Source organism: Rhinolophus hipposideros, assembly GCF_964194185.1.
Source record: "Rhinolophus hipposideros genome assembly, chromosome: 8".
Classification (NCBI taxonomy): domain Eukaryota; kingdom Metazoa; phylum Chordata; class Mammalia; order Chiroptera; family Rhinolophidae; genus Rhinolophus; species Rhinolophus hipposideros.
The window spans coordinates 76241794-76254756 of record NC_138054.1 but is presented as its reverse complement, the minus strand read 5'-3'; the positions used below and the strand labels follow the sequence as shown (position 1 = coordinate 76254756).

Below are 12963 nucleotides of genomic sequence, written 5' to 3'. Positions count from 1 at the left end.
CAAATGCAGCAGTTTTTTTCGTCTCTTAAGACTTTCATACCTCTAAAGTCACAAAATAGAATCACGTATTTAATTTTCTTTCTGTGTAACTTCCTAAAACAGCATTCTAATCTAATACAGGTTTGTTTTTCCACATTATCAGGTGAAATTTGGCCCTGGAAACCTTCAAAGTGGAAGGTTAGGCTTCATAGGGTTACTTGTGGACGTGCCCAGTTTGACCAATCCATCCCCTTCTCTCATCACTATTTAGATACATGCGACTTAGTCACTTAGTAAATTTTAAAGTGTGGGAGGCTTTATAGACATATCACACAGAACTTAGTGTGATCTCCATTCTCAGTGGTTATTGAGCAAAAGTCTGCAGTTTTTCTTAAAGGGCACATAGTAAATATTATCAGCTTTACAGGCCAAAAGTAAAAGGAAGCTATTGTGTAGGTACTTATTAAACTTTTGAAAAATGTAAAGACCATTCTTAGCTCGTGAGCAGTAAAAATACAGGCAACTAGCCAGATTTGGGTCCATAGTTTGATATTCCTGCTTTAAGTATTTGACTACACCAGCTGCCAAGAAAGTTGTCTTGGTTAGCCATTCTCAATGTTTGTCCTTTGTTCTGACTTGGAGCCTATAAGAAGTATCTGCGATATAATTAGTGAAAAGTTTGATATGCACATTGCCATTTTGAATATTCTTTGTTTCTGACTGTCAACTGTAGCTAAAAATGAAGCTGATCGTCAGGCAGAAAAACGAGAGATTAAACGTCGGCTCACTAGAAAGGTACGTTGCCCTAGTGTTTGGTTTCAGGCTGTCTACTGAGTACATATCTTCTATCTGAACTATTTGATCGGAAAGAAATGATTGACTTGAACTCCCATAGATTGCTATAAAAATAAAATACATGATGCAAATATAGAAAACAACACAGCATTATCAAGAGCATTTTAATTTTCACTTTTATTATTTAAAGAAAGCCTGGCACAAGAAGGTGCTCAATAAATGTTTGCAGAAAATGTCACCTTTCATTTGATAGACCTGGGATTTTGATGTAGACTCCAAAACCTGCTGAAGTATAGCTAAGGTTATTTTCTAGTCAGGGGAAATACTGAACTGGCCCTTAGTGATACCTGAAAAGTCTGGAAAACCAACTAGGATTTTGTTTTTTATTGGGGGAGGGGAGCAGGACTTTATTGGGGAACAGTGTGTACTTCCAGGCCTTTTTTCCAAGTCAAGTTGTCCTTTCAGTCTTAGTTGTGGAGGGCGCAGCTCAGCTCCAGGTCCAGTTGCCGTTGCTAGTTGCAGGGGGCACAGCCCACCATCCCTTGTGGGAGTCGAACCGGCAACCTTGCAGTTGAGAGGCCGCACTCCAACCAACTGAGCCATCCGGGAGCTCAGTGGCAGCTCAGCTCAAGGTGCCGTGTTCAATCTTAGTTGCAGGGGGCAGAGCAGCCCACCATCCCTTGTGGGATTTGAGGAATTGAACTGGCAGCCTTGTGGTTGAGAGCCCACTGGCCCATGTGGGAATCGAACTGGCAACCTTCGGAGTTAGGAGCATGGAGCTCTAACCGCCTGAGCCACCGGGCTGGCCCCCAACTAGGATTTTTTCCTTGGTCCCAGATTAAATCTTTCATGTACCAGGCCTGTCTTAGCTTTTTGACTCTGGGATTAATACCTTTCTTCTTTCCTTCCCACCATAATAGTTTGTAATTGGCTTCTGTAGATTCTAATTTGGTCTGAGTTCTGTAGATATTTCTGAAAACTTATAAGAATCCCTAGCACAGTAAGGGATGTAGACATTTTCTCCCCGATTCCTCCCCTTCCCCAGGAACAGAGGAATCATCCTTGACAGACTGAGGGTAGCTAGAGGCCACCGCTAGACTTGATGCCTTCAGGTTGAGCAGGTTACCTGACTGCAATCTTAAATCATAATGTATTACAGAATCTGCTCTCTTGGGCATTGTCCACTCTGAATGTGACCTACTAGATACTTTTTTCATGTTAAATGTATTCACTTCTTAATGTATTAGATGTGAGTTTATAGCCCTAATCCTTTTGCTGCCCACCACGTGGCCCCTGGACCAGTAGCACTGTCATTACCTGGGAGCTTGTAAGAGCTGGAGAACATCAGGACCTGCTTAATCAGAATCTACATTGTAACCAGAGCCCCGAATGATTTGTATGCATGTTAAAGCTTGAGAAGCACTGGTAATACTGGTTACACTGGTTTATAGCAGTGGTTCTCAATCTTAGCTGTGCATTCAGGAGCTTTAAAAAAAAAAAAAGAAACTCCCAATGCCCAGAATTTCTGGGGATGGTGGACCCAGGCATCCCCATGTGATTCCAATATACAGTTAATGCACTGGGTTAGAGGCGATTTGAACGCATGATCAATGCCTGATTCCTGGCATAGCCAACTAACAGGCTCCATTTCTTTCAGCTCAGTCAAAGGCCAACGGTGGCCGAACTACTTGCCAGGAAGATTCTGAGGTTTAATGAATATGTGGAGGTGACAGATGCTCAAGATTATGACCGGCGAGCCGACAAACCTTGGACCAAACTGACCCCTGCTGACAAGGTGTGTGTGTATGTGTTTCTCTCTCTCCCTCTCTCCCTCTCTCCTTCTCTCTGAAGGATGCAAGACACTAACTAGAAGGTTACCTGATTGTGCAACTAAAAGAGGGAACCATAAACAAAATGTCTACTTTTGATATAATGTTAAGTTGGTAATCAAGATACAAAATGTCAAGATGTACAAACCAAAACTTGATACTAACGATTCCATCGCCAGTACCAAAACTGAAAGAAAAGAAAATCACTGCTACTACTACCTCACAGAGTACAAAAATCTGGAAGGAAATAAAACACATTTTTAACAGTGGTTATGTTGGTTGGAGGGAGTTTGGGTGATATTTTAGTAATTACCCATATTTTACTTTTTAAACTGGAGAGGCATTTTTACATGCTGTGCAAACGATAAATGAAAAAGCTATAATAATCTCTTTTAAGCTCTTCAGGTGTTTTAACTGAAAATTTTAGGTATATTATGAGATGAATGGTGTCAGGGAAGGTGACATGTATAGGCTCTAAGCTTCAACCAAACCTTCCCCCAGTGTGTTGACCTGGCTTTGTTCTTCCTTCTGGGTTGCCTGCCCAGGCTACCGTGACTCACAAGTTAAGCACAATAGAGAACAGATGGCATATCACTCTGTTACGCCACAGCAGACAGAACATGCTGAAACTTCTTTGTTTCTACTCCACAGGCTGCCATAAGAAAAGAATTAAATGAATTTAAAAGCTCAGAGATGGAGGTTCATGAAGAGAGCAAACATTTTACACGGTAAGAGCCAAAATCCCAAATACTGTGTACTAAGTAGAGCTCTACCAAAAAATAAACATACCAGAGTTGTTCAGATAGGAAAGACATTGTTAAAAGAGGACACTCAGTGTTGATTGCAAGGAGACTACATCAAAAGAACTTAGAGTCAGTAGTAAATGCCTATACTGAATGTGGCATTTTATGTGTATTATTGAATCCTTGCAATTAACCTTCAAGGTGTGTTAATATCCCCCATAATATTGAAGAAACAGGCGCAGAGCGTTAAATACCTTGCTTGACTTGCTAGTAAGTTACAGAACCAGGATTTGGAGGAAGGAATGAATGACTAAAAAGCCACACGGTGTTCTCTTCCCTGTACCTCACTGTCCCAGGTTATGTATGAGGAAATTGTTGCTGAGTTAAGTAAGATCTTGCCCTCTCTGGTTTCAGTTCTTTCTAGCACAGTTGATCTTACCAGTTTTGTGTATAAGTTTCATTTTAATTAACTGTCTTCATGAAACAAGCCAAGATGTGTTTTGATTTGGAATTACTGTTGTGATTAAGGACCCACCCATTACCTAAAGAATCAGCTAGCCAAAAATAAAATCACTGTAAGTATCTAGGTGACTCAGAACATTTATAAAAAGAGGCTATAAAGAAGATATAATGACAATTCTAGTTTGCCAAAAGGAGGAAGAAGCAAAGTCGGAAAACATTGTTAAATGTTTTTCTATCACAATATAGGCAAATGGTTATTTTACGTACAATTTTTTTTTCTACTGAACTCTGGCAGGAGTATAGAAGGCATATTGTTTGAACGGCAATAACACTATTCAGGGCACTATAGTATGAACTCAAATAACACACCACACTTGCCCCTAAGGAGACTGTAGTTTAATCTAGGAAAAGACCTGTGTACTACTAAATATAGTACAATCAGTATGATAAATTCCTCAGTCATTCCCAGTCCTAAATCTACCAGGTTTCGTGTTCCAACACCACCATTTCCTAGCTATGTCAGTGTTAGCTATTTTTATTGTTATTACTAGTTGTTAGAAACTATAGTGAGCAACAATAAAGGAAACAGTCAGAGAGAAGGTGACATTTAGGCTGAATCTTAAAGTATATAAAATAATTATTTGAACGAGAAAGATAGGAAGGAACATTGTAAGCAGAAGGACCGACCATCTTTTAGCAAGACTATGGGAAGTAGGAAAGTGCAATGTTTCCGGGTATCAGAAAATGGATGGGGCAAAGAATGTATGGGGACAGTGTGGTGAAGCTAAGACCAACAAGATGGGTTACGGTAGCACTTTGAAGAGGTTTGGCTGTTATGCTGGATATCGGAACCATTGGAGTTCCAAGTATTTGAAAACAGGCTCTGGTGGAACCGTGGAAGGTGGTATGGAAGGATGGAGGGGCTAGCAGTAAGGAAACCAGTTAGCAAGTAACTAAAAAAGCCATAGTGAGCATACTGGTAGCTCAGACCAGAGAAGTGATAGTGAGAATGCAAGAGATTGGTTAGAATCAACAAGATTTGTCATGATTCCAGGGATGAATCAGGGTAGTAGTTAAAATGACACTTAGATTTCTCACCTGGGATTTTTGAGGTCTGTGATATCAAGGCCTCAGGTGAACAGGTGAGGACATTTATTCACTAAAATATTTATTGAGCACCTACTGCATGATAGGTGGAGTGCGAGGTACTTGGGATATAGCAGGAACAAGACAAAAAGTCCCTGTCCTTAACAAGCTTTTATTGTAAAAAAGGAAAGCAGACAATAAACAAAGTGGGAAATAAATTAGATATGTTGAGTTTGACCTGTGACACACTGAAGTGGAAATGTCGAAAAGGCAGTTGGATATTCAACCTAGTGTGCAAGGAAAAAGCAAGGTCTAAAGATAGCAAATTTATGAGAAAAGATTGTGGTTCTCAGGCGGAAAATTGTTGCGTATTTAAAGGTTGGACCGAGGAAGATGGACCAGGAAAGCATACCGAGGAGAAACGATTAAAGAAAAAGTAAAACTGGGGAAAAGATAGTGTTTCAGAAGCCAAGAGAAGAGTTTCAAGAAGGAAGAGGGTCAGGGGTTTCAGAAGCTACAGAAAAGTCAGGTAGAATTAGAGCGGAGGAGAAGCAATTTTTTAAAAATTAGAACATAACATTTTGTTACTATTATTAGGTTGGTACAGAAGTAATTGCAGTTTTTGCAATTATTTTTAACCCTTTTATATATAGCAATCTGCACTATCTGGTAACCCAGCTCTTTGATCGTCCGTTTTGTTTTAGCTACCATCGTCCATGATGCTGAAGTTTGAGAAGAACTAAACAACCCCCGAAAACAGAGCTGCTTTGCTGCTTCAGTCTCCAGAATGACACGGCAGGAACTTTGAGCACTTACCAGCACAGCCAGAATTGAGTTCCCCGGGTTGTACTTCTGGGGTGAACGGCACTTCTATGAATGTAGCATTTCACTGGAATGGATTCTCATGTGCTGCCTTGAGCAAAACTGAACACTTTGTCAGTGCTTTTGAACCTTTTAATAAAGCAGCATGCTTGAGAGGTCTTCCCTTACCAGCCACCAACGTTTTGGGCCACTTGCAGGTTCGAGTTTTATCGCACCACACCCTCTCCCCAAGACATCTGCGTGTGCTGAGGCACGGTTCACACCGTCATCAGCCTTACCTGCTCTGTCCTGGTTGTGAGACCCACTTGTGGCTAAATTCCAGTCATCAAATCAATTGGTGGTGGGGAAAACCTCTGGAGGGCCTCAGCCTTCTCACAGAGGGGCCGCCACCTCCAGGGAAAGCCTTCATACCACACTGGTATGTCAGTTGAAAGCATTACACTGTATCTCTTGTCACACAGCAATACAGTCTTCTTCAGGCAGTCCAGCCTGAGAGAAGCTCAGGATCTGACATGTTCATCCTTTTTGACATGTCATCCTGATTTTTATTTAAAAAAAAATTAAGTCATGGAAACGTATATTTTTTCTATTAAACAATTTAAGCTGTAACCAGATTCCAAGTTGGGAAAATGCAAAAACATGTATGTTTTCTATATACAAAAACAAAAGCAACAAAAAAAAAGGACTTTATGTTAAAGCCAACTTGACAAAAAACTGACTCGTGGCTTAGATTTTCACGGGTATTTGTTGTACTTTTGTTGTACCAAATGATACTTCAAATCATTCTGATCAATAGATGTAGTCTCCTCCATAAAGAAGAGTTGTGGCAATTCTGGGGGAGCGCTTGTGCTGGCGGCCCCCACTCTTCCAACCAGAATCACAGCAAGGCCCTCTGGATGAGGGGTGTTAGATAGGAAAAGGTCTTTGGAGAAGCAATTAGAGGGATGTGATCGTGACCCACTGCTGCTCCTCCGCAGTGCTGCTCTCCCTCCTGCTCTCTGGCAGTTTCCACTTCACTCATCCCTCTTCTTCGAAGATGTAGCCAGTGCAGTTGGTGCCTGGGAATGGGCTCAGCCCCCATCCCTTTTTTTTATCTTGTAATGTGTATTAATATGATTTCCTAAAACATGCCTCATTGCTTTCTTTTAATTTTTATTGAAAACCATACAGCCTCACTATTTCCCTCTAATTCTATTTCCCTCTAATTCCACACTAAGTGGAAGAAAAAAAATCTTTCCTATTTAACTGATCAATGTGGCCTTTCCACTTTACTTTTATGCTCAGAAAATTGTGACTGTTTTATTGATTTCTTCTACGGTCCCTGTTGTTCTGTATGTAATCATTTCAGTAGATGTTTCTCTTTTCTCCTTTCATGTCCATGTAAGATTTGGCTGAAGAATCAGAGTATCAGGTCAAAACAAAAAAGCTGAAGTGACCTTAAAGAGTAGTGTCTTCTATCTGTATGGGGGATGAGGACGTATTTGGATTCCTCAGTTACTGTCAATGCCTTATACTGGCTCCACATCTCCTTAAAACTCATTCATATTTGGTGTAACTGAGGGAAGGGAAGTGACAACTCTACAATGTTGTTAGAGGTCTGTATATAAGCTGGCCACACATTAAATGCTAACTTGACTTCTAACCTTCCTGTCTCGTTGGTTTGGAGAGTATTTGGCATATTGCCAGCATTCTCTGTGGCTTCAGAAGACATTTTCAAATCCTTCTTTCACTGCCTTACTTTCCCTTAATGTGCCAAGCTTGAAAAAGGATTTGATTTCCTGAGCTACTTATCTGCTTTCTATGTGCCACTAAGGAATCTAGTTCGCCTTCTCATTCGTGTTCTTTTGAAACAAGATACTTTGGGGGTCAAGTCTTTTTAGGTGTTTATATATATATATATATATGTATGTATGTAATGCGTTTTGTGTTCCCTTTCCGTGTAAGTAATAATTCACAATCATAATGTAAAGAAGAAATAAAAGCTTGATGTATTGTACTTCCAGATGCTTCCCTGATGTACAGAATCTTTGTAAAATAAATAATTGCATTGTATATCAGTCTTCCTATCAATATTAATTATTAAAGTAATTTAGAAATTAAAAGAAACTATACTCTTCTGGTGTGAAGTATTTTATATTCTACCCTATTCCAAAAGATTTAAGCCAACTTAAAATGGTACCTAAAATACTGCCAGGCACCCTCAACGAGATTAGATGATGGGGGAAGGATAATAGTAAGAACATTAACGTAGCCAGACATGAAGATCAGTCATGCTGATTCTCTGTGCACACAGACACAAATGGAAAAAGAATAGGCCTCAAAGAGGAAAGCCAACTGGGAACCCCACAGTGTGTACTAGGGACTGCACTAGGTCCTTGATCCTATTTGTCCCATCCCTAGTCTAAGAGGTAAGTGGAAATAGACCCATTTTACCAGTGAAGAACCTGAGGTGAAGTTGCTTCGCCAAAGTCAAACCAAATTAATCACTGCATATATTCAAGGACCAACATACTTCATCCCAATTCCCTACAAGGATTACTGTGTATGGACCACGGATAATTAGATCATTAGACCTCAGGCTGACATCGCAATAAGATAGTTTATACCTCACATACTCCTCTTCTGGCTAGCAGCCCAGTTTCAATCCAGGTGGCCTTACCAGTGACTCACTTTCTACCTGTCACTTCAGAAACTGGCCTTGACTAGTGCACCACCCTTTACCAAGGGTTAAAAGAAACCATGCGTCAGAACTGCTCATGTCATTGGGTTCTATCTGTTCCTAGATTTTCCTACTAGCCCTCCAAAGAGACCTCAAATTGCCATTACCCCTTTGAGGTTAAGCATTGTCTCCAGAAGGGTGTTTTGAAGGTATACATTGCCCAGTGTTTGCTGAAAGAATAAATTGAGGGTTTTCACGGATTTAGATTAGTGTGTAGTAGAGAGGTTTGTAAAACCACTATCAGGTCATGTCCAGTAGATATTAAATGGGAGGGGATCGGATAAAAAGTGTTTACAAAGGATGAGAATGGACAACAAAGCCAAGCCTTAAAACCAAAACACAGCCAGCCAATTTTTTTTGGGGGGGGGTTGGGGAACAGGACTTTATTGGGGAACTGTGTACTTCCAGGTCGTTTTCCAAATCAAGTTATTGTCTTTTCAATCTTAGTTGTGGAGGGCGCAGCTCAGCTCCAGATCCAGTTGCCGGTGTTAGTTGCAGGAGGTGCAGCCCACCATCCCTTGCGGGACTCGAGGAATCGAACTGGCAACCTTGTGGTTGAGAGCAGTCCATTGGCCCATGTGGGAACCGAACCAGCAGCCTTCAGAGTTAGGAGCCTGGAGCTCCAACCGCCTGAGCCACCGGGCCAGCCTAGCCAACCACTTTCAATTCCAGCTCTAGGAGGCATGAAGGGAAAAGCAGGACCACCAGCATCTTGGGCCACTTACTCCCTCTGTGTCTTTTGTGGATACTACTTCTTTCCCCAAGAATTTTTGTCACCTTCATAAAAAAGAGGTCATCTGACAGGAATAAACACCCTCAATTTCCCTCCATACTGAGGAGGCACACACACTATTCAATCATTCATTTGTTTAATGTTTATTTCCTACTCCCCCCAACATTTTCCCTTGACCCTATTTTCTCTTCAATCTATTGCCCTATTTTCGGCTTTTCCTACACTCCCTTCACATATTAATGTCGAGCAATTTAAATTTATATACAGTCCAAGCAGTGAACTAAATGAGTATCAAGGAAAAAGGTGATGAGGTGTAAACTGAACAGACTTCTTGACATCAGATATGGTCTCTAGTTTCTACACACCATTTTCCATTTCTAAAGCCATGTTCACTCAACACATTAAACTAAATCTAAAATAAAATGGCATTCCCTGAGGTCATCAGTTACTTCTCAGTTAAAAGCTTGTTTCCAGCTCCCAAGGTATTTGACTACTCTCCAGCATTTGATGCTTTGGACCATGTGCTGGTCCTCAAAACTTCTTCCTTAGCCTCTCAGACACCAGTGTGTCCTGGTTGTCCTCTGATCATGCGTTCACTGTCCTGCTGGCCTCTTCCCTGACCACCATTTAAATGACGGGTTTTCACGTCCTCTCATCACTCTCCCTACTCTCTCTCCCAGAGTGACTTCTGGCATCACTCTTACTCTGATAAGTTCTAAATCTTTATGTACAATTCAGCTTTCTTGCTGGAGTCCAACCCTATATCCGATTGCCCTTTGGACATACATACTCGTATACCCAAATGTTCCCGAGGTAACACATGCACCTCCAGTGTCTACCCCAACAGCCTACTTTCTCAATTATCAGAGTTAGAGACCACCATATGTTCAGCCTCTCAAGCCTGAAATTTTGGTGTTATCTGCAAGTTCCTTCCTTATCTTGCTGGTACAGTGGGACAATAAATTATGTGCATTCTCTACCTGAGAAATGTCTCTTGATTCCTAAATCTTCTCTTTCCTTGTTTACCATCCACATTCAAAGACTGGAGGACTTTATAACCTCCAGCCTCTCCAATCTATCTTTCAATACTGCCACTAGAGTTACCTTTCTAAAATGCAAAGATAGTCACAGCAATCCTTTACTTCAAAACTTATTGGCCCATAGTTACCTGCAAGATACAATTTAAACTTAGCCTAGACTACAAAATACTTTATAATTCAGCTCTTACCTACTTTCCAGTCTCATGAAAATTCCAGGCACTTCTCCCTTTAATGTTCCTTATCAAGCTGACTTCTCACTCTTCCTGAGAGACAGACCACAGGCCTGCTAGCTCCTCAGCCTGGAATGCTGTCATCATCCACACAGACCCCTTTATTATTCTTTCAAGATTTAGCTCAGATTTTAACTCCCCAGGCAAACCCTCTTGTCTTTTAATATTGTTCAATTCCTCTGTCCTCTGTGTTCTCAGAATACTTTATTCATGCCATACTGTAGTCGTATGATTTGCTGTCATGTTTATTTCCCCCACTGTGAGCTCTTAAGGACAGAAAAAGTGTTTCATCTAGAATCACTTTTGTGTCTACAGCACAATGCCTAGCAAATAAGTCATATCCACTAAGTAAATATTGAATGAGTGATTGAAAGGTAACCAAATAGAGGTAATATCACCAGAGAAGTAGCAGAATTATTTGTCTTCCTTCCTCTGAACTACTGGTTCTCAAACATTTTGGTTTTATAACCCCTTTACAATTTTAAAAGTTATGCAGAACTCCAAAGAACTTCAGTATCTGTGGGTGATATCTACTTATACTTACTGTACTAAAATTAAAAATGAAAAATTAAAAAAATATTTACAATGTATTTCTAAATAACGCATTATAACATGAATATATTTTTATGAAAAATAACTAGTGAGAAGAGTGGCAAGGTTTTACATTTTTTTTCAAATCTCTTAAGTTTAATAGAACACAGCTCAATTCTCATATCTGCTTTTGCATTCAATCTGTTACTACATGCTAATTTGGTTTAAGTAAATGAAGAAAACCCAGTCTCGCACAGATAATAGAGTTGGTAAAGATGTCAGCTGTTCTTTCAAGTAAAATGGTATTCCATGAAAAAAATATGGCTATTTCAGTACACAACTCAATCACATAAGTATTTTTCCTGAAGATAACTATTGCACTTCTTTTCCTCTGTGTGCAGCAAAAGTGCATTATGTGTAACTCTCACTTTGTCACTCAGAATATTAAAAAGATGGATACTCAAAAGTCAAGAATTAATAAAATTAATGATTTTTACTTTTTCATCAAGGACCTTCTTAGTTGAAACTGACTTTTAAAAAAAAAACTGTAAATTTGTGATGATGAATACAGGGCCTTGAAACATACTAAGGCATTTGCAGTTTCACCCGTAATTTCAATTCACGGCATCAGTGAAGAGTCAATACAGTGAAGAATGCAAAGAAAGTCTAAGTATTATCATGAAATAGTATTGACCGCATGGACTCCAAAAGAGTCTCAGCAACTTCAGGGTCTGCCAACTACACTTTAAGAACCACTTCTCTGGGCCTGTTTCACATCTTCAAGTTTGGGTAATAGTTCCAATGTCTTAGAATGATTGTGATAGTAAATAATGTATGTAGGGCCGGCCCGTGGCTCAGGCAGTTGGAGCTCCATGCTCCTAACTCCGAAGGCTGCCGGTTCGATTCCCACATGGGCCAGTGGGCTCTCAACCACAAGGTTGCCAGTTAGATTCCTTGACTCCGGCAAGAGATGGTGGGCAGCGCCCCCTGCAACTAAGATTGAATATGGCACACTGCGCTGCCGCTGAGCTCCCAGATGGCTCACTTGGTTGGAGGGCGTCCTCTCCACCACAAGGTTGCGGGTCCCTAGAGTCCCGCAAGGAATGGCGGGCTGCGCCCCCTGCAACTAGCAACTGGCAACTGGACCTGGAGCTGAGCTGCGCCCTCCACAACTAAGACTGAAAGGACAACAACTTGACTTGGAAAAAAGGCCTGGAAGCACACACTGTTCCCCAATAAAGTCCTGTTCCCCTTCCCCAATAAACCTTTAAAAAATAATAATGTATGTAAAACCCAGCATAAAACCTTATAGAAGTAAAACCATAAATGTTTCTATTCATTATAGCCCAGCAATGATGGCTCTATGTCAATTTATCTAATATTTATTCATCTAACACTATATTTGAAATTCTATCACATTTGCGATGTTTCACATTTCACATATATCTTCAGGATTCTTGCCTAATTCTTTACATTAGCTGTGTGTTAAAATATATTTAACATAAAATTTTTAAGTACATTTTTAAGTACAGTTCAGTAGTATTAAGTACATTCATTGGTATGCATAGGAGGCTTTAATTTTAGCCAATTCTGTGTAGGAGCACTTGTCTTAATTACCTAGGCAGCTATCAAATGTTTATTTCACATGTGACAGTGCAGATTCGATCCCTTTTGAGACTCCTCGCATTTCTCTAGTTGTCTTTTTCTGTTTTGCATACTTATTATGCCAAAGTCATTTTTTGGCGCGTTTATCTAACAGCGTATTCTCCAGATTGGGTTAAATGCGTGTAGATAAGTAGATTTGATATTAGGAATGTACCTATCCGCCTACGTGCTTACAAAACTCAGTTTCTGTAATTTACATTCGTCAGCAAGGTCCCGCGCGAAGGCGCTCGGGTCGCGAGAAGCCTTGGAGCCAGGTAGGGGTGGGGCTTAGCTCACAGTGGAGTCCCAGCATCCTTAGCGAATTTCTGATTCCCTAAATGCGCATGCCA

At 40.5% G+C, this 12963-nt stretch overlaps 1 protein-coding gene across 6 annotated transcripts in view; it reads left to right on the top strand.

Annotated features, from left to right (window-relative positions):
• The window catches only part of LOC308501254 (mediator of RNA polymerase II transcription subunit 18), a 101254-nt gene extending 93421 nt beyond the window's left edge, over nt 1–7833 (top strand). For all 6 annotated transcript variants that reach the window (XM_081057312.1, XM_081057307.1, XM_081057305.1 and 3 more), the window contains 4 exons: nt 713–774; nt 2432–2569; nt 3255–3331; nt 5599–7833. In XM_081057312.1, coding sequence (XP_080913438.1) covers nt 713–774; nt 2432–2569; nt 3255–3331; nt 5599–5614 — 293 coding nt within the window. In that variant the 3' untranslated portion in view covers nt 5615–7833. The remainder of the gene's footprint in view (nt 1–712; nt 775–2431; nt 2570–3254; nt 3332–5598) is intronic.
• Nucleotides 7834–12963: the final 5130 nt, after the last annotated feature.